Source organism: Dipteris shenzhenensis, chromosome 4 (assembly GCF_047967505.1).
Source record: "Dipteris shenzhenensis isolate YYH24624 ecotype China chromosome 4, Dip_SZ_1.0, whole genome shotgun sequence".
NCBI lineage: Eukaryota > Viridiplantae > Streptophyta > Polypodiopsida > Gleicheniales > Dipteridaceae > Dipteris > Dipteris shenzhenensis.
The window spans coordinates 30,210,749-30,233,402 of NC_141599.1; the positions used below are offsets into that span (position 1 = coordinate 30,210,749).

Here is a 22,654-nt window from a genome sequence, read left to right on the forward strand (position 1 = left end):
TATAGAGGCTCAGGGAACAGGACCCAGGATCCCAGTGGCTTAGTGATAGATATGACGGTGCGCACCTTAAGCTCCAGGACACGGAGGTTCGACGGGCTGAGTTTTCCTACCACTCCACCCGGGTCCGCTAGGTTCAATAGGGGGATATGATGACGAAGCAAAATTTTCAGACCACTAAACCTCGATCAACAAGCACACAGCTACAACGATTATGGGATCCGCATGCCCTGCACAGTGATCCATAGGAGATTTTAAAGCTGATGATGGATTTCTACAGCCAGCTCTTTCAGGCGGAGAGGCTGACTCTAGCTTGCCTTGTGGCCCGTGAGTAAGTTTGGGACGATGTTCCGACAGTAGTCTCACGGGAGTTGTGCAGGAGACTGGAGGAGCCTTTCACGGATGAAGTTTGTATAACCTCTTACCACATTCTACATGCATGTAATAAACGTGTTGGAAGCACCCAACCTTGTGGGATCTCAGCTTTACAGAAGCAATTTTAGAATTATACCCCATCAATTCTAGAGGGAATAGACCAAAGACCCCATTTCAAACATTTATCTTCTTCATGATTGCGCATGGTACAATAGCAAACTCTGATCACATGTCAAAAAACCTTAAATAAACTATAAAAAATCGCACTCTTAGTAAGAAAGAAGATCATTGGACTCACAAATGACATGGCTTCTGGCAAAAGATATAATAACACCCTATCATGGTAAGTTTGTTGGTTGAATTTCAACTAAATCCATAGTGTGCAACAGAACTCAATGCATGTTTCTCCCATACTAAAATTTTACTTCCTTTTTTTCAAAATTTCCATTTTCTTTTTCTTTTTTCTTTTCCTTTTTCGGCAGCTGGGTCGCACACTGCAGTTTGCCAACCCTTACCAGTAATAAGATGCAAAGCAGTGCCCTGTCATAGAGCAGCTTTACTTTGCTGAGTCAATTAATGGTGAGAGATGCTACATGTAAGAGGTGCTCCCCATGGTATATAATAAACCCAATACGACACTAGATGTTACCGTGCATCACACACGTAACAGATATATTAGCACTCACTGCAGCATGAGGAAGGAAAAGATATTACGTACTTATCTTTGTATTCTTGAATTTCTCCTTCAGGAAAATCCCCTGACGGGAACAAATCTTTTACAGGTATAGATGGTGGCTCTGTCTGCTCCAAAGGTTCCTTCTTTTTCCTGCGTTGTTCAATACAAGTACCATCTTATTCATCTGACATGTCCATGGCATACAAGATCAATCCATAAAGACAGTAGACACTGAATCAGACAGAAAGAGATGAGTACTTACTTGCTCTTGCTCTTCTTTTTCTTCTTCTTTGCATCTGCATGCATATACACAGTACAAAAAGCATTTAATACCCTTAAAAACTGCTGTTTCATGCAGTTCTACAACATAACATGTTCTGTGAAAATGAATCCAGATTAAAAAAAGAAGCTGGCAATCTTTTTATGCCCTCTTTTTCTCTGTTCAAGATTTTTTTACTTTCCTGTGCATTTTGTCTTCCTTATCTCCACACAACCCCTTCTTGGCCAAGGGATGGCCCATTTCTCCTGTCCAAACCCTCCGGTCTACCCGTGGCCTTTTCCAGGTCTCCCTTCTCAGCTTATTCAGAGCATGCGCCAGGAGATCACTCACCTCCGTCAGGAGGTTGTCTCTCTCACTGCTACAGTCACAGCGGCCCCGCGCACTACACCAGAGGTGGAGGAGCGGATCGCTACCATCCAGACTGCTATTGCGGAGACTACCAGATGGGTGGACGTTGCGAGACAGGCACCCAAAGCAGCAGTCTCAACGGACGCGACTGCTTTCGTGACCTCTAACCTCGGCCTCGCCAAGCATGGGATCGAGCATGCATGGCGCACAGGACGGGACCCCACGCGCCCACAGCCACTCATCATCCGATTCAGGGATACTCGGGCTCGACTTGCAGCACTCAGGCAGCGTGCTACACTACGGGACCACCCTACTATCTTCATGGATGAGGATCTCACACCTATGCAGGTGGAAGAGCGGCGCACCCTGCTTCAGCAGCGAGATGTAGCCCGTCAGGAGGGGAAGTGGGCTGTCGTCCGAGATGGCCGCCTATTAGTTGGCCCCCGCCGCCGAGCCCCACCAGGTACTCCAGACACGGTAGCAGACTCCCCCCCCCCTGGACTTCCACTCAGATCCGGTCCTATTACCTCAGATGGACACAGAGGACTCGGGCTTCCCCCGCTCCTCAGCTGACAGTCGCGCTCCCGTTACTGGGTATGGGCAGGCTCTTTTGGACCTTGGACGTATACATGATCTGGTCATCTACAATGGACTAGACCGGTGGCCTGCCTCCTCTAGTTTCACATGTTTCCCACATGGTGGAGGAGCCAGTGTCGTCGACTACATTCTGGGATCTCCTGCTTTAGCCCCACAGATCACTGACTTCCGCACTGCACCCTTACCCCCAGGAGCCGATCACACTTACCTGTTCTTTCATATCCTTGAGCCCCGAGCCCCTCCCAGCCACACCCCGCACTACACTACCTATCATGATATACACTTCGATCACAACCTCTCACCTGATTACTCAGCCCACCTAGCCTCCCTCCTCAGACACATAGACACCATACCCTCTCTAGATCACCGAGCCACCCTTATCACCCACTCCCTTCACAATGCAGCCCACCACATCTTTCCTTTCACTACTCGGTCCACCCGCCCTCCACCCGCTGGCTCCACCCCTTGCAACAGCTGGTATGATGACGAGTGCAAAGCATTACGCCGCACACTCCGACTCATGACCCAGCGAAACGCTAGGGCCAACCCACATCTCACCAAGGATTATCGTCGACTAGTCCGTCGCAAGAAGCTAGCCTTCCTGCGCCAGAATGAGGATACGCTACTGAACATTCTGTTTAGTAGCAACTCCAAGGATTTCTGGAGGAAATTCCTAGAACGCCGATCCCCCTCCCCCCTCACAGACACTTCCCTCTGGCACACCTACGCACGCACACTCTATGATATCCCTGATCAGCCTCCTCCCGACCTCTCAGCCACCCCCCGCCCCACTTCTTGTATCCTCTTCACAACCCAGGGAGTCACCCACGCAGCGCATAAGCTTCATAACGGTCGAGCTAAGGATCATGAGGGCCTATGCACAGAGTTTGTTGCCTATGGCATCAAAACTCTAGCCCCCATCCTGGCAACGCTGTTCAATGAAGCTGCCTGCCACGGGTTCCCCAGAGCCTGGACCCTGAACACTATCACACCCATCCACAAAGCAGGAGATCCCATGGATCCAGGGAATTACAGGACCATCATGGTTGGACATGTTATGTCCAAGATCTATGCATCAGTGTTAGATGGCGAGGTCAGTGCTCGCGCAGAGGTACAGGGGCTCAGGGCATCCGGACAGGCCGGGCGAATCACTCGACTTACGATCACATTTTTACACTTAGAGGGATCATTGAGGAGGCCAGACACAGGAGACAGAGAGTATATTGTTGCTTTGTGGATTTCCGCAAAGCATTCGACACCGTTCCCCGCGCCCGACTCATCAGACGTCTGCAGGAGTTAGGCTACGACTCGGTGATTATCTGGGCAGTAGTAGCTCTCTATGAGCGGGTGACGGGGCAGGTCAGGATTGGCACCAGCTGGACCCCAGAGATCACAAGCACTATTGGAGTCAAACAAAAATGTCCCTTGTCACTGACTCTATTTGGCCTCTACATCGACGAGCTCGAGACCACCATCAGGACACTCGGAGGTGCAGGTTGCTCTCTTGCGGAGGCTATCATCCAGATTCTCCTATACGCAGACGATGTAGTACTACTATCCTCTTCTGCTACTGGTCTTTAGTGACACCTGGATGGACTTCAGGTCTTCTGTGATACTTATGACTTGAAGGTCAACCTTGGGAAAACCAAGGTGATGATCTTCAACACTTCCAGACCCGCTATGCACCGAGAGCAGTTCCTCTTCGCCGGCGACCCTGTTGAGATAGTTGACTCTTACACATACTTGGGCGTTGTCTTCTCAGACCCGATCTTCACGATGCGCCCGGCCATGCAAGCCAGGATCAGCCGGGGATACGCCGCTCTTGCCAGGCTGGAGCAACAGTGCTACCACTCCCACTTCCAGGACCCGTGGACCAAGTCTCTCCTTTTCGATTCTTTGGTCCGCCCAACAGGCATGTACGGTAGCCCTTGGTGGGGAGTCGACCTTTCAGACACAGAGTGGGCTCGAGTCGAGCGCCTACAGATACTGATGTTTGCTCGGATGATCCGCAGCAAACCATCAGTACCACACCAGATCATTCTAGCAGAGTTCGGCGCCTCACCCCTACAGCTTGATGCAGCTTTTCAGGCTATCACCTATCTCCACAGAGTCAGGGATTTCAGCTCCTCCGCCTACCTTGGCTAGCCCTATCCTCCTCTATGGCCTTATCCATTGATGGGAACCAGCGATGTTGGTATAGTCGTCTTTCCAGTTGGTTCACCCGACTGGGCCTCGACTTAGACCGGTTGCCTCCTTTTCAGTACAGCCTCGACGCTCCACCATCTCCCCTCTCCCCCACTGACCAGGAGGTCAACCGGCTCATTCGAGCGGATCTACTCCAGCTCCACACCTGGCGGACATGGTTTCTTCACTCCGAGCTTCCTGTGAAGCTCGACTTCTACCGCCGACACTGCCTCCAGATCTCACAGGAGGGCTTCATCACACGTCCGGGTTACACACAACTTCATCTACCACATGCGCTTCGGATCTCCCTCGGTCAGTTTAGGGTCTCGTCACACCGATTACGAATCGAGAGCGGACGCGCAGAGGGTATCCCACGAGAGGACCGCCTTTGCCCACTTTGCGACTTGCAGGAGATCGAGTTGGAGGAGCACTTTGCTTTCAGATGTCCTATCTATTATGCCATTCAAGGCCGGTACCACTGCCTCTTCCGCGACGGATTCGGCTCCCTCCCACACATGTTGCAGTTCCCGGATCAGCGATGCCTAGCCGCTTTCTTACATGAGATGACTCGCCACCGAGATACCTCTCTCCGAGCACGGCGACACGAGCAACGCGCACAGCGTGAGGACACCCAGCGGCCTATCACTGACTTCTTCCAGTCACAGGATACCTCTTCTCAGTCTAGCCGACGACGCGGACATGAGCGAGAGCCACGCAGTTGCGCCAGCGCACAGACTCACACATCCAGGTCCATGACATCTTGTCTCTGCTCTCTGCCCGCCCCACCGAGGTTACCATTGCCCTCATCCACATGGCCACCCGCCGCCCTCGACGACCGAGCTCGACTAGGCCGCGTGACGTCAGAGGCCAATCATCTATCGCAGGGTTTTTTCCGACCTCCCATTTGACGGCCCCTCTATGATTGGTCTCTGACGATCACCACCTGCACATGTATATTGTATCTCCCCCCTCTGCCCCATTTTTAGTGCCCCCCCCCTTCTTTTTTGTATCATCTGGAGGTAGACACATATTTTTTATATCAGGACTAGACACACAGTCCTTCATAACCTCTTTTTTGTTGAAACGGTTGGCTGGCCCGTTTTGAGACCGCCACCGTTATGCTCATTGTATCAGTTATCTTTAGTCTCATAGACCTTCACGGTCTCCCGAAGACTTTAATAAACTTTCTTTCTTTCTTTCTCCCTTACCATGGGCTTTTCATCCACTACTACCCTCCCTCCCTTCTCTCTACTGATGGAATGTCTAACTCATGAAAATTACTTTTTTTTAAATTGCTACTAATTTCCTTCGCAAAGGAAACAAGGCAACTTCCCTCCTAATGCTCCTTCAATACTCAACCTCCCGCTTATCTCTCTCACAGTGACACATGCACACACACACGCACGCACAGAAATGAAGTAGAAGTTAGAGAAGAAACACTCAGATTTTATTCATCCACATGCATGGGAGACTGATGACAATGTTAGAAATATTTATATTTCCTAATGCAATGGCCAATGTTATCTTTTTTATCCCTCACCTCAGTTAGAGGTTGAGTTTGTGGGTGAGTTAGTTACCACATATCTTTTGACCTGAGTTAGGGTCCATCCTAGGGTTTGTCTCTATGACTACTTCATTTTGTGTTGCTTCAATTTCATTCCAGCTTGCTTCAGCTCCATTCTCTTGCGTTTGCTCGCTCCCATTTCCAACATTTGGTATTAGAGCAGGTTTCCCCTCGCTCCCACACCACTCCCTCTCCATGGGGTGCTCTAGTGTTATTGAAGCACAAGGACGGAAGTTGAAGAGTGTGTGTGAACTATAACGAGTTGAATAAAGTTACAATCAAGAATCGATATCCCCTTATTAGAGCGGATGACTTGATTGATAACAGTTCCCTTAGAGGGCTATGTAGGACGATAGTCTTTTTCAGTCGGTATTGGCGCAGCGGGTTCAGACAAGGAGCTCCACATAAATAGACAAAGACTTAGGGATCATACCATTTGTTCCAGAGGCAGATGGTTAGTTCTATATTCAGAATGGCTTGCCATTTCGAAATGGAAAGTTTTGTGTTCCTAATGATGCAGAGGCTAGGTGAAAAAAATTATATTGACGCTCCAACCTCCCGAATTCAATGAACCTATGACTTAGTAAAACACATGTTTTATTGGCCTAAGTTGAAGTCCAAGATTATTGACTGTAATTAAATGCCAACAGTGCCAAGTAAATAAGTCAGAACCCCTTAGGACTAGAGGCAATTGCACCTCTTGACATCCCTGGAAGTACATAGGAGAGTCCATGGATTTCATTGCGAACCCAGCAAGGGCATGATGCTATTTAGGTTGTGGTAGATAGATTGACAAATATAGCTAGAGTTTTACCCACAAAGACATAAAGGCTACTAAGCTGACTGATCAGCTTATTGAGCAATTGATTAGGTTGTATGGGTTGCGTTGTGACAAGTCAGTGCCAAATTCGACGTTCTCTTGGTATTTTTAGTAGGAAGTGTTAAGAAATTAGGAACCACTTTTAGTGTGAGTTTTGCTGATCACCTTGAGCGTGATGGGCAAACATAAACAAACGGTGAATGAGGTCTTAGAAGATATGCTTCGAGCATATAGGCTATTTGATTGGCAAAAGTACATCCCAGTGGTGGAATTTGCATATAATAGTCCTAAGCATATTGCAACTGGGTTCAGCCTGTTCATGCTTATGTACAAATATCAACCCGGGTCTCTTGTAACGATTGGATTGAAGGGTATTCAGCGAGATGTAGCTAAGGATTTCTTGTAGGATGTGCAAGTAGTGCTAAGGATAGAGCACTCTTTTATGCTAATAGACTATGTTTGCTGGAGAGTTTTTTGAGGGAATCCAAGTATATTTGCAAGTACCAAAGGATTCAATGATGCTACGGATGGGGTTGGTAGAAAAGCTATCTCCTAGGTCTTGTCGACCCTTCTTAATCTTGAAAAAGATTAATGAGATTGCATATAAATTAGAATTGCCTCCACATGTAAAAGTTTGATTGGTTTTTCATGTCAATAGAAAGAAAGAGGTGCTAGGAGCTAGAGACAGGTCTTGTTTTTACCTATGTTAAACATGAACTTGAAAAAGTTATCGATTTTAGTAAAGGAAACTTAGGTTAATTCGAGAGTTTAAAGTTAAGTGGAAGGATGGGCCTAAGGAGGACTCAATCTGGGAGTCGATTGCTAGTTTGCATAAGAACTTTCCCAATTTTGTTGAAGAGTAAATGCTTAAAAGAGGGGAAGAATGTTATGTACCTAGACACTAATCATCGGATTAGTGGACTTAATCCAGCAAGGTTAGGGGGCCGTGGGATCAAGGGAAGCATGCGAACGTGGACTACATGACTTGAACATTAGCAAAGTGCCAGTTAACCACGACACTTTCCATAAATTGGAAGTGCTCTTCTATATAAGAATGGCCAAGGCTATTGTGTTGGCATTTAGTGTGCACTCACTATTGGATGGTCTAGTTTGGATCTTGAGCCTAGACTACATGGCAGATCATGAGATGTTGTGCCGATGGTTCCTTGAGAACGGGTTCTGGTGTTATGGGCATAGGGTTGTGGGAGGTTGATCTCTAGCTCGCGTGCTCAATGGGGGCTAGGAGTTGAGCTGCTTGTTGATTTCTATTGTGTTTTGCTAATTGTATTTGGACTGTATCTAGGGTTAGATCCGAGGATAACTCAAATGCCCATATGTGTGTCAACACACTATGGGTCTATCATGTCCTACTCTCTAGGTCTGGGCTACATTGTTGCCTCTACCTCTAAGTAGGCGATCTTTGCATCGTTGGGCCTCGTAGGAAAGTCGACATGTGTCTTTGCTCAAGGTGGACCAAGAAAACTGAGAGTGGTTGAAATATGTCCCTGAATAGATAGTGGTGTCATCCTTCGATCTCATAATACACATGGCATCTAAAGGCAAAGTGCTCCTCTGACTCAATCTCTTGCATGTCGCATAATATGCAAATCCATCCCTCACGGGAAATGCCCTACACATCTTGACTCAATACATAGTCGGTGTGAGGATGCCCTAAAACTTCCCAATCGAGACCCTCAAGGATGTGGTAGATGGATCCGGATAAAGCCCAAGGAAATCACGAAACTCTCCTCTAAGATCTGCAAGCAAAAACCTATGTGGAAGTTGAGCCTTACCGAAAGGTAGCAAGGCACTAACCAAGTCCTATATGTCACCAAGTTGTAAATACTCCAAAGTCCTATATGTGGAAGCTAAGTCTTACAAAGCTAGCGAGGCTACGAAGACCCTAGAGCTTTACCCTTTTTGGCATGTAACTAGTTTTAGTTAGTTATTTTGACAAGTGGCATGTTTCCAAATAAATGAGCCTTGAGCTCTTGTAAATTATGCACAATTTGGAATTTTTGTAAGACAGCTCTACACTAAACTTTGTACTCAGATTCTCTCTTCATGAATAAAGACCTTCGGGGGGGGCCAGCCCGACACTTTGTCCTAGGCCCTAGTGTGTTTACTGAGAGAGAGAGGGAGAGAGTTTTGGAGAGAATGTTTGCAGTAAATGTCTGCAAGAGAGAGAGCACATTCATCAGCGTTTTGCGTTGGTATCAGAGCATGGCTTCACAACTTCCTCAAACTGTGACAATCCAAGAAGGCTTGAGGACGTGAAGTCTCTGAGTGATCAAAAGATCATTACACCTGTCGATGTTTCGATTTGGGCGCCTGCAAGATGCACCAGTAGTAGAGGCTAACGGGGTTATGAAGCTAGCAAATTTGAGCAAGGTCTTGTGAAAACGGCTCCGTGAACATCAACCCTGGGCAAGACTCGACAAAGAAAGTAGAAGCGAGGTCATACGATTGATAGTCCCGAAGGCCTTGGTCTTTGCACGCTCTTCTTTCCTGACACGGATGGAGCGTTGTTGTTAGCTGTGGGGAAAAGAAGTGATGCCACCACGCAATGTGAAACGGAGTGACGCCTTCACGCAAGCACTAGTTAAACGTGATGCACAACTTTTATAAAGCAACGCCTCACCCGTGAGCTAATCATGGCATAAAACCTTGCGTAGGTCATGGGTTGGAATGCTCAAGGGAATGCATAGAACAATGCATGGGTGTGGGCCCGACAAGGCCATCTCACGACGCTAGCCAAGCACAGGATCCCGTCAATGCTGCACGTGATGAGTTTGGGATGACTGACTTGGTTATCGACGCTAGTAGACCTTGGTTTGTCTACCAACATTTGGGTCGACAACCAGCTGACGTGGTTGATTCTATAGGCCATCTTCTCCCGGTCGTATTGATGCCCTTTGGGCCCTGGTATGTGCCATGTAGCTTTAGTTATTGACGCTTAGGTCACCTAGTACTTTTAGTGTCTTATGACACCTAGTACTAGTGTACCATTAGGACACTAGGTCCTAGGGTTCTCTTTTATAGTACTTTGTACTCTCATTTTCATTCTACTAGTTGATGTGACAGCTTCCACTTCTTGCTCCACTCTTGTGCATCCTTTTGCTTCCGTGAGCCTACAGTGGTATCTGAGCACTTCCTTTCCGGACTTGCTCCCTACTCCTAGCTTCTTGCTTCCAGCTCCAACTCCCGCACTTCAGCTCCATCGTCAAACTCAGCTACCGGACATCCTGCACAGCTCCGACGTGACCCCGAGACTTGCTGTCCGTACGATTCCGTACAATCGTACGGATTCCCGTACAACGCGTCAACTATCCACCCTCCAAAAAAAAAAATTTGTTTTGTACGATTCCGTTCGGCCGTCCATACAGCGCATCAGAATCTATATCCGTACACTTGTACGGATTTCTGTACAGTTCCGTATATTTTCACACATTGTCAATTTCCGTACAGTTCCATACTTCGGCACCCGTATAGTTCCGTACCGACCGTACCATCCGGAGCAAACATTGCAACAGATCTGCAATTTTTTGGTGACATTTGGGCCTTTTGCATTCGGGCTATGATTTTGCAGGTAGATTGCAGATTTACAGACAATTTTGGGGCTTTCCTGAATTTGCACCATTTTTGGCTCAGTTTTGCTCTAAAAATTGGGGCTTTTGGGTCTATTGCAGGCAAATTGCACAAAACTTTCAAATTTGCAGTGAATTTGGCAAGAAATTGCAAGCCATTTGATCACATTTGCAAATTACAGCTTATTTTGGGGCTTTTTCAGATTTGGACAGCAAGTCCTATTTTTTGCAGTTGCAAGCCTTGAGGCTATCTTTTGGGTCACTTTGTCAGTGCTTTTTAATTTGTCCCATTTGCAATGGCTAGCAACAATCATGATTTATTTGGCATTCTTCGTGAAGATGATAAGTTGGATGGCACCAACTATCCGATGTGGTCTTATCTCATGAAACATATTCTTGTTGCAAGGCATTTTTGAAACATTGTTTCTGGGGTTGATCTGAGGCCAACCAATGCTACAGTGGCTGCCCCTACTGCTGGTCCCTCTGCAAAGGGTACTCCTCTTGATGCTTTATCCTCTAGCACCCCTGTTGCTGCTCCTCCAACTCAGGAACAAACAAGATGGGATGCGAGAGATGCAAATGCACATTCCTGTATTACTTTATCATGCAAGAGAATCATTATTCCACACATCCGGTCATGCAGGACAGCAAAGGATGCTTGGGACAAATTGGCTTCTCTTTATCAGATTCGCAATGAGGCACGTGTTGAATATTTAAGAAGGCAATTGCAAGAAGTCAGCATGAATGAAGGTGACTCTATTGATGCATACTTGACAAAGGTCAAGAACCTCATGGAACAACTTGCCAATATTGATGAGGTGGTGCCAAATTCTCAGCTTGTCACTACCACATTGAATGGGCTGCCAGATACATATCAAGGGTTTGCTACAACCCTTCGACTAGTGGCCATGGGTAATCCAAACCACTACTCCTTTGATCAGTTAGTCACTTTGCTTTTGCAGGAAGAGCAAAGTCATGCTAATAGGCAAGCTACTATTCCTAATCATGCATTTGCTTCACAGCAAACAAGAAAAGGTAAGGCTTCCAAGCCTATGGACAAGCCTAAATATGCGCCTAACGGTGGCAATTCCTCCAATGCATCTCTAAACACAGCAAATAAGTCAAAGAAGAAAAGATGCAACTATTGTCACAAGCCAGGGCATGAAATTTCAGAATGCAGGAAGCGCATTGCTTCGGAGAAATCAGAGAAAAAGAAAGCAGGATTGACAGTCAATGCCTCACATGCAATTCCCAATCAAGACAAATGCCATTGGAGGGTACAAATATTTCATGACTCTAATTGATGACTTCACAAGATATTGCTGGGTATATGCTTTAAAAGACAAATCTGAAGTGTTCTCATGCTTTCAGAGGTGGCTGAATATGGTTGAGAATGAATCAGGATGCAAGCTTGTCACCCTCAACACAGATGGGGGGGGGGAGTATATGTCAAAGGAGTTTGATGCATTTTTGTCTTCACAGGGCATTGTTCACTCATGCACTACTCCTTACACTCCTCAACATAATCATGTTCCTGAAAGGAAGAACAGATCCACTATGGAGATGGCCAGATGCATGCTTAAGGCCGAGTCCTTGCCCAATAAATTTTGGCTTGATGCAGTGATGTTGCCAACTATGTGCTAAATAGATCACCTACAAGGGCATTGAGGACTGTTACACCTTCTAAAGCATGGAAAGGCAGGAAGCCTTCACTTTCACACATGAGAGTTTTTGGGTCTCTTGCATATGTTCATGTACCATCTCAACTGAGACATAAGCCTGATGATAAGGCAATCAAATGCATATTTATTGGTTACAGCCAGGAGAGCAGAGGGTATCGGTTATGCCAACCAAATACTGGGAAGATTATTGTCAGTAGAGATGTAATCTTTGCTGAACATTCGGCTTCTTCTCTTGTGCACTGCAAAGCTAAGCCAGAAGTTGACATGTTTGATGCCTTTGACTCTTGGTTACCTCTGCTTCCCTCAGAGGGGGACTTTGACCAGCAACATGAGCCTCCTACAAGCCCTCCAACAAGCAATGATCAGCCAGCACCCCATGCTGATTTGCAGGTTCCTCTTCCAGCACAAAATGATCCCATTATTCATGATGCAGTGATTGAAGAAAGAGTTGTCAATAGACAGCAAAGGCAAGTTCCCAGATGGCTTCTTGACACATTGAGGGACACCAAACAAGATCAACCTCTTGCTGCCCAGACAAGATCAGGGAATAGACAGATGCATGGTCATTTTCTTGACATGGTCATTTTCTTGAGTTTGCACTCCTTGCTACAGCTTGCAATGAAGATCCTTTGTGCCATAAAGATGCTTTTGACAGCAAAGAGTGGATGGATGCAATGAGAGCTGAACTACAATCTATTGCCAAAAATGACACATGGGAATTAGTAGATCTCCCTCCCGGCAAGCATGCCATTGGTACCCGGTGGGTCTACAAATTAAAAAGGAAATCTGATGGCAGCATAGATCGACACAAGGCCCGTCTTGTTGCAAAAGGGTATGCCCAACAACAAGGCATTGACTTTGAGGAGACCTTTGCTCCCACCTCCAGGATTACTACTATTAGATGTGTCATTGCCATTGCAGCCCATCACCATTGGCAAGTGCACCAACTTGACATCAAGACTACCTTTCTTCATGGAGATCTGCAAGAAGAAGTTTATGTGACACAAAACCTCCTGGCTTTGAGGTTGTTGGCTCTAAAAACAAGGTATGCCGGATGAGAAAAGCCCTTTATGGTTTGAAGCAGGCACCCCGGGCATGGTATGCTAAAATTCATGCACACTGTCTGTCCCTTGGTTTTCAGAATAGCCCCACAGAGCCCACTCTTTATGTCCGTGGGAGTGCATCTGATTTTTTAGTGCTGACTTTATATGTGGATGACATGCTGATCACGAGACCTGATACTCAGCATATTGCAGCTTTCAAGGCTAATTTGCAGCAAGGTTTTAAAATGTCAGACATGGGACAGATGCACTATTATTTGGGCATTCGGTTTGCTCATGTTGAGAGGGATATCGTGATGTCACAGTCCAAGTATATTGGACAGCTCCTCGATCGTTTTCAGTTTGAGGATTGCAAGCCAATCTCTACTCCAGTGGACCCTGGCTTCAAATTTTCAGCTCATGATGGGAGCCCACCATGGGATATCACTCTTTACCAGCACGCTATTGGATGCCTCATTTACTTATGCCACACCAAACCTGACTTACAGTATGCAGTATCCCAACTCAGCAGGTTCATGCACATGCCCAATTCACAGCATTGATAGGCAAAGAAGAGAGTCTTTAGATATCTCAGAGGCACTCAGGATTTAGCCCTCTTCAATGGTGATCAAGGTTCACTTACCATGCATGCTTACACGGATAGCGACTGGCTAGGTTGTTCCGACACCAGAGTGTCACATACCGGCAACTGTTTTTTGCTTGGCAGTTCATGTATCTCTTGGCTCAGCAAGAAGCAACTAACAGTTGCCACATCCAACTGTGAAACTGAGTACAGGGCAGCCTTCATCGCTATAGTAGAGTGTGTCTGGCTTCGACAGTTACTTACAAATCTTGGTATTCGCCAAACATCCTCCACTATAGAGTGCTTTGGCCATTGCGCGTAATCCAGTGTTTCATGCGCGTACCAAGCACATTGAAGTTCACTATCACACTCGGAGAAAAACGGTGTTCAATATGTGATCGACCATGCAAAGAATATGCGATGGACATGATAATCTTCACATGCCTCAATGTAGGTAATATTGACATGTGTGCAAAGTGTCACACCCATTAGATACACTTGTTCGGACACGCCTAGGAGCGTATTTTTGGACAGTTGTGCATAACACTGGGGGGGAAAGCGGTTGTCAGCAGGAGACATAGAGTTGTCCTGCCTTCCCATAGAGGACCACATAGCAGATATGTTTACAAAGGCACTTCCTCGTCCCAAGTTCAAGTCTTTCGACAAGCTTTACACTTGGTTCCCTTTGTTACATGATCTGACATACCTTGTACATTAATAGGTGGCTATATCCTTTTGGATGAACATGTGCCACAATGACCAAAAAATACCAGGTATTCTGAGACGTTTCTAGAATACTTCAGCCCATACCATGGAGGGGGGTTTGTAGGCCATCTTCTCCGAGTCGTATTGATGCCCTCTGGGCCCTGGTATGTGCCATGTAGCTTTAGTTATTGGCACTTAGGTCACCTAGTACTTTTAGTGTCTTATGACACCTAGTACTAGTGGTACCACTAGGACACTAGGTCCTACGGTTCTCTTTTATAGTACTTTGTACTCTCATTTTCATTCTACTAGTTGATGTGATGGCTTCCAGTTCTTGCTCCACTCTTGTGCATCCTTTTGCTTCCATGAGCCTACACATTCGTGGCAAAAGGCATGCAAGCTACAAAGATGATGTGGCGCACTGACACCTGGCAGTCAGCAGGGCAGATGACATGGTCTTGACACATGGCACACACGCAAGCACGCGTGCTGATGTGGCAGGTGTCTGTATTAATGACATGGCGTCCACGTGTGTGATGACATAGCCTTGACACATGGCAACTGATGTGGCGATGATGTGGCAGACACACGTGCATGCTGACTTGGTAGTTAATCAGACCAACTAACCAGACTAGTTAACCAAACAACTCTGGTTAAGAATACAGTTATGCCAACCAGTCTGGTTAGTTTAACTAGTCAGCTGTAGCTAACAAGACCAGACTGGTTCAGTTAACCAGATGTTAGTTTGGTTCAATTACATACCAATTGGCATGTTCACCTAAACAGACCAGAGAAAGCCAGGCTGGTTAGTGTAACCAGTCGGCTACTCATCCAGTTACTTTTTTTAGTTTAAAAAAAGACAGTTGCAGAGACAATTTTTACCATCATTTTTCACTTATCTGCCAGTCATTTTCCTAAGCAAAAAACATCAGAAATCAGAGATTTGCAAAAGAAAAAGAGATGCATGCCTTTGTACTCAGAAAAGGAGAAACAGATGCATTCTGAGTGCTTTCTGCAGCAACCAGAAAAAGGGGTTTATGCCTTTTGGTTTATGCATTAAATTGATAACCTATTACTGACACAAGTTGTGCATGCAATACACCTCTTGTTGAGGTATTTTTCTCCTTGAAAGCAAAGGCTGAGCGCATCAGTTGAATACACTGTGTGTGTGAGTTTGCAAGTCTCAGACAAGTTGTAGTGATGGCTTCACAACAGCATGCCCAATCATCCCATTAGGAAAGGGCAGAGTCTGATCAGGTATCGCAGGCAGAGGGTATGCAGACAGATAAAGAGAATGCTTACAGACTCCAGAGAGCTGATTACTCAGCTAGCAGGGGCAAGAAGCCACCCTTTGTTTCGCAGGATGGTACAACCTCTCTTTGAGGAAGGGCTAGAAAAGCCTCCCTCTAGAGTCTGGACCAAACCAGAAGGAGATGGGCAAAAAGAGGAGAAGAGAAGATTCTCTTCCTAAGAAGCATAAGAAAACCATGAAAGATGTGAAAATGAGTAGAATCACTTTCCAAGATGTGAATCCACTCGCATATGTTGGAAAAGCAATAAAGTCTGCAGTTTCAGCTTACATGGTTTTTGTAAAAGAGAGATGTTGAAATGCATGCTGAAATAAGTGAGGCAGATCGAAATAAATTTCAGTTTCTTGAAAACTTTAAAGATTGTTTTTCTAATGCTTTACCAAGGGAGTTACCCCCTGAGAGACTTGAACATCATGGCATAGAACTCATTCCTAGTAGTGAGCCACCTAATAGACCCCCATACAGAGTTAGTGCCACTCAGCGAGAATAAATTATGGCCCAAGTGCAAGACTTGCTGTCCAAGGGGCTGATTCAGCCCAATTCTTCTCCTTTTTGCTCCCCTATACTGCTTGTACAAAAGAAAAATGGTTCATTCCATATGTGTGTCGATTACTGCACACTAAACAAAATGACCATCATGAACAGATTCCCTATTCCGCACAGTGATGATGTGCTGGATCAATTAAATGCGGCTTTACTTTTCAACGGGGTAGACTTAAAGAGTGGTTATCACCAAGTGAGGATACAGACTCAGGACGCGCATAAGTCAGCGTTCTGCACTACTTTTGGGTTGTATGAGTATCTAGTGATGCCTTTTGGATTGACTCATGTATATACCTAGATGAATTCCCAAACTCATCCTCTAAAAACACAACATAGTGCAGTTTCAATCTCATGATAGTCACTCATAAGATTAAAAACCATAAACTCCATCACGCATAGCAGGGACTAGCTACTATGACATCCCCACTGACATCATCAGCACCCAACAATGGGTGTAGACCATAGTATAAAAGTATGCTCTCACACATACAAATCCACACACCCACACATACATGAGCATCCATTTATACAAAGTCTTCGTACTGAGTTTCTGTCGACACTCCGGAGGTAAAGGGAAAACTCAGCCATGACGAAGGCTAGCACTAAAGGAGAAGGCTACTTTCAATAGAATGATGAATTGTATCTTCCGACCCTACAGATAGCTCATGGATACCTTCTTCGATGACATTATTGTCTTTTTTAAGTCCGAAGAAGAGCACGAGGAACATCTTGCTATAGTTTTCCAAGAGCTGTGAAATCACCAGTTCTATGCAAACAGCAAGAAGAGTGAATTTTCCTGGGGAAGATCTATTACTTCGGGCATATAATATCCAAAGATGGGATACAGATGGTGTTAGAATTATAGATATAATTCAGCAGTGACCAATGTAATTTAATAAGCTAGTTAGGGGCACTTTTCCCTCTTTAAGAGGTTTTTCTCCCTAACCGCAGTTAGTCCACTAACTATGGTTAGTGACTACTAAGGTTTTGTCACTAGGACAAAACCTTATCTCACTCCTTCAGTTGTATCTCTTACACTCTTCGATTGCAACTAAGCTCTCAGCTCACTCTCTTGCTCTCTCTCCACTCACACTAACATTTGGTATCAGAGCAGGTTCAAGAGCTCCGTGCTCCCTGCTCCCTTCAGCTCTTGCTCTCAGCCTCGTTGAGCGCCCACAAGCTCCTGCTCCATCGCCATCGTCGTCCGTACAAATCGTCCGTACAATCTGTACAGACTGATTCCGTACAGCCCCGCACAGTACCTGCGCTGCCTTCCGTACAGCTCGTCGCCGTATAGTTGCCCGTGAACAACTCCTGTACTGCATTCCGTATAGCTCATGCAGCTAGTCCGTACATTCACCGTACATCTGTGATAGCAACGCCGTACACATCATCTGTACCGCACGTGTGTCTCCGTACGACCGTACAGTCCAGTCACAGAAACCGTACCTGCAGATCCGTACCTGCTACCTCGGTCTGTACATTCTGCCGTACTGCAGATCCATACATACTCGCCATCCAGCCTCCTTGGTAGGCATTCTTGCAGTTCTTCTGCAACATTTGTAGATCTGGTGGTATTTGTGCAGACATTTGCAGTCTTTTACAGTCATTTGGGTATTTTCGGGTTCGTAGTTGCTTGTGAAGCAGACATTGCAAGCAGATTCAAAGGTCTAGCCCAGAAATTTGGGGCTTTCAGTTTTGCAGTACAATTTCTTGCAGAAATTTGGGGATTTTGTGATTACACTACAATTTCGCAGTGAAATTTGGGGCTTTTGCAGACAAAGCGCAATTTTTGCAACATTTGGGGCTTTTGATCAATTTGCCCCTTTCTGGTTGCAATTTCAGGCCTATTTTGGGGCTTTTGTGTTGGGAGAGCAATTTTGGAGATTTCAGTTCACACTGCCTTTCTTGAAGTGTTTTGCAGCACTTTTGGCAGATTCTGAAGAGTTTTTGATGCTTGGACAGATTTCTGACAGTGCAAGTGCAGAAATCTGAGTTGCATTTACAGCCAGTGCTTGGCTGTGTTTTTTGGGAGTTGTGCATTTCATTCCCAATAAGGGAATTCAGTTTTGTATCTGCTAAAATCTCTTTCTCAGATATGGCCCAGCAAAATCAGAATGATTTCCAGTTCGGTGGTCTTTCACAGGAAGACAAGTTGGATGGTACCAACTACTCCCTCTGGAGTTTTATGGTACGCAATATTCTGATTTCTCGCAATTTATGGGATTGTGTGAATGGGGGTGAGATCCGACCAGCAGGTATGGCACCTAATACCCCTTCCCAGCAAGGAGGTGGAAGAGGTCGTGCACAGGGTGCAGCTGCAGGACAAGTTGTTGGTGCAGCTATAGTCACTACTCCAAAGCAGAAGAGATGGGATTCACGGGATGCCTTAGCTTTGTCATGCATCTCTCTTTCAATGAAAAGATTTATCATTCCGCATATCCGGTCGTGTAAGACCTCGAAGGCAGCATGGGATATCTCAGAAAGCATGTATGCAGCCCGGAATGATGCAAGGGTATCTTTCTTGAAAAGAGAGTTAAGTAATACACATATGGAAGAGGGTGACTCCATGTCAGTCCACCTCACAAAGCTACAGGATCTCAGAGAGCAATTATTGAACATTGATGAGATTATTCCTGATTCAGAGATGATTACCACCACTCTGAATTCTCTTCCTGAGACTTATCTCAGCTTTCATACCTCGTTGAACTTATCATTGAGGGGGGGGTTCAAAATTTCTAACTTTTCATGAGTTGATAGGACTTCTGCTTCTGGAAGAGCAGACCAGGAAAAACTTGGCTTCACGTGCACGTGAACAAGCTATGCTCTCAAAGTTCAAGTCAAAAACAAAGGGACAAGCAAAGACATCAGTAAATCAACCTTCCAGTGGGTCAGGACAGCCTTCACAAAAGGCTAAGAATGATGCAAGTAAGCCCAAGAAGAAGGGTTTTTGTCATTACTGCAAAAAGCCAGGTCATCACATTGCAGAATGCAGGAAAAGGCTTGCAAAAGAGAAGAAAAACAGCTCCGGTATAGTTAACTCAGCTCCTCATGCATCTGACAGTGGGGATGCTGCAGCCAACTTTGTTGGACAGGATTATGCCTTTTTATCTTGCATTTCAGATTCTAGGCTGGCTGCTCCAGATGCTCAGGATAGTACAGCCACTTGTAATGATGATACATATGCCTTTTTGACTTGAAGTTATGATCCTTCCACGGATGCATCAGCTTTCAATGTCAATGAAACACTGAATACTTGGTATTTTGACAGCGGTGCCTCCAAGCATATCACTTCTAGGAAGTCTCTCTTCACTTCCTTGCATCCACCTCCCGTTGGTAAGAAAGTCACTTGTGCCAACAACTCGTCATATTCATTACGTGGTACAGGAGAAGTTGAGCTTACCGCCATTGATGGCTCAGTTTTCAGACTTTCAGATGTCTTGTATGTGTCTGCTATCACCAAGAATCTCCTTTCAGTATCCACTCTTAACAGGGCTGGATTTCAAGTCATCTTTGAGGATGACAAATGTGATGTCCGAGACAGGGAAGATGATTATGCCTTGAGATTATCTGGTACTCTGCTGCGTGGGCTTTTTCAGCTTGATCTTTTTGAGAAAAGAGCAGCCCATGCTCTTGCAGTTTCTACTCCTACTGCTGCCATGCAGAATGCAGAGTTATGGCATGCCAGATATGGCCACATGCATTACAACAGCTTGATGACACTTCAGAAGCACTCTATGGTTGATGCATTGCCACCTCTTGAGATACCTCCTCCACATGCCTGTGAAGGGTGCATTTTAGGCAAGATGCACAGATTCCCCTTCAAAAATGATAGTTCAGTTAAAGCTGTCCGAAAATTACAGCTTATACACAGTGATGTCTGTGGTCCCATGAGGGCTCCATCATTGGGTGGTCATCTCTACTTTGTTACTTTTATTGATGATTACTCTAATTTCACTTGGGTCTTTGGGCTGAAGCGCAAATCAGAAGTGTTCATGGTGTTTAAACACTTTTCAACCATGGTTGAAAATGAAACTGGACTCAAGATACAAACATTGCGCACAGATAGAGGTGGGGAATACTTGTCTGTAGATTTTGATGCTTTTCTAAAAGGCAAGGGTATTGTGCATCAGCTCACAGTGAGGCTGACCCCTCAGCAAAATGGCAAAGCTGAGAGGAAAAATAGAACTCTTATGGAGATGGACAGATGTATGCTGAAAAGCAAACACATGCCTCACAAATTCTGGCTTGAAGGTCTAATGTGTGCCAACTACATCTTAAATCGGTCTCCCACTAAGGCTTTGAAAACCAAAACTCCCTATGAAGTCTGGAATGGGAGAAAGCCTTCAGTGGATCATTTCCGTGTCTTTGGATGCCTTGCATATGCTCATGTGCCAGTTGAATTTCGGCATAAGTTGTTAGATAAGGCAATTAAGTGCATATTTGTTGGGTACAATGCAGAAAGCAAGGGGTACCGTCTCTACAATCTTGCTACACACAAGATCATTGTCAGTAGAGATGTGATATTTGGAGAAAATTCAGCTCACACTCAGGCTGAATTTCATATGCCTTCTTCTTCAAAGGATGTTTTTGAGGGGTTGCTACCCATTGCCTTGGGTTCCCCTGCTGATATTTATGATGCAAATCAGAATTTACAGCCACCTCCCGATGCTCCAGTTCAGCCACAGGATGTCTTGCCACCTCCACAGGCAGTGGAACAGGTGGTTCAGCAAGAAATTGCAGACATACATGCAGCAAAACAGTCCCAAACTGGCTGTTACAGACTCTCAGGGAGAGTAAGATTGATGCTCCATTACCTGGCAAGACTCGCAGTGCAGTAAGGCACATGGAAGGTGCTAATTCAGTGGAATCAGCATATGCAGGTACTCGTCTCGATGAGGAGGAGCCTGCAACATTCGAAGAAGCGAAGGACAATGTGCATTGGATGAATGCCATGCACGATGAATTGCAGTCCATTCAGAAAAATCAGACTTGGGATGTCGTAGACTTGCCACCAGGTAAACATGCCATTGGTACACGATGGGTTTTCAAGGTGAAACGGAAGCCAGATGGCTCCATTGACAAATACAAGGCAAGGCTATGCTCAGAAAAAGGGCATAGATTGTGAGAAAAGTTTTGCTCCTACATCCCGAATGACCACCATCCGATCTGTTATTGCAATGGCTGCACATTTTGAGTGGAATGTTCATCAGTTGGACATTAAAACAGCCTTCCTAAATGGAGACTTGTTGGAAGAGGTTTATGTCAAACAACATCCAGGCTTTGAAATTTCAGAAAATGCACTTCAGGTATGCAAGCTAAATAAAGCTTTGTATGGGCTGAAACAGGCCCCTCGTGCATGGTATGCAAAGATTCGTGCCTTTTTGACCAGCAAGGGGCTGCACAATAGTCCTACTGAGAGCACCCTCTACATCAAGAAGGATGGGGGGGAAATTTTAGTCATCATTCTTTATGTCGATGACTTACTGCTCACACGGTCCAATGAAGATAATATTGCAGATTTCAAAGCTGATTTGCAGACCAACTTTGAAATGACAGATTTGGGGCCGCTTCACTTTTATTTGAGGATCCAGTTCTCTCAAGAGAGACGTGGCACTGTTATGTCTCAGTCCAAGTATGTGCAGAAACTCTTGGACAGATTTAACATGCATGATTGTAAGCCCATAGCCACTCCCATGGAGCTGGGGCTGAAACTCACAATGCATGATGCAGGAGAATCAGTTGATGCCACATTTTACAGTCAGGCTGTTGGATGCCTCATTTATCTCTGCAACACTAGACCTGATATTCAGTTTGCGGTATCTCAGGTGAGCAAGTATATGCACAGCCCACAAACTATGCATTGGCAGGCAGTTAAGCGCATCTTCCGTTATTTGCAAGGTACGAAGTCTTTTGGCTTGTTATTTCCCAGGGGGGGTGACTTGCAAATGCATGCCTACAGTGATTCAGATTGGGCTGGTGATTATGACACTAGGCAGTCCACTAGTGGCAATTGTTTCTTTTTGGGTAAAGCTTGCATTTCCTGGCTGAGCAAGAAACAATCTACAGTGGCTACCTCATCATGTGAAGCTGAGTACAGGGCAGCTTTCACAGCAACAGTTGAATGTGTCTGGCTGCGTCGTCTATTTGCTGATCTTCATCTGTCATTGGAGGGTCCTTCTCCAATTCTCACTGATAGTCAGAGTGCCATTGCAGTGGCAAAGAATCCAGTGTTTCATGCTCGCAAGCACATTGAGGTTCACTATCACTACGTCAGAGAGAAGTTGCATGCAGGAGAGATCAGTATGATCTTTGTGTCCACACATGACAATGTTGCATATATTTTCACCAAAGCACTTCCAC

At 45.6% G+C, this 22,654-nt stretch overlaps 1 protein-coding gene across 1 annotated transcript in view; it reads right to left on the bottom strand.

Moving 5' to 3' along the window:
* LOC147902707 (methionine aminopeptidase 2B-like) overlaps nt 1–22,654 on the bottom strand; it is a 58,384-nt gene that overhangs the window by 24,646 nt on the left and 11,084 nt on the right. The window contains exons 3-4 of the mRNA XM_087373710.1: nt 1,311–1,344; nt 1,091–1,198 (exon numbers count right to left, since the gene is read on the bottom strand). Of these exons, the coding sequence (XP_087229836.1) occupies nt 1,091–1,198; nt 1,311–1,344 (142 nt within the window). The remainder of the gene's footprint in view (nt 1–1,090; nt 1,199–1,310; nt 1,345–22,654) is intronic.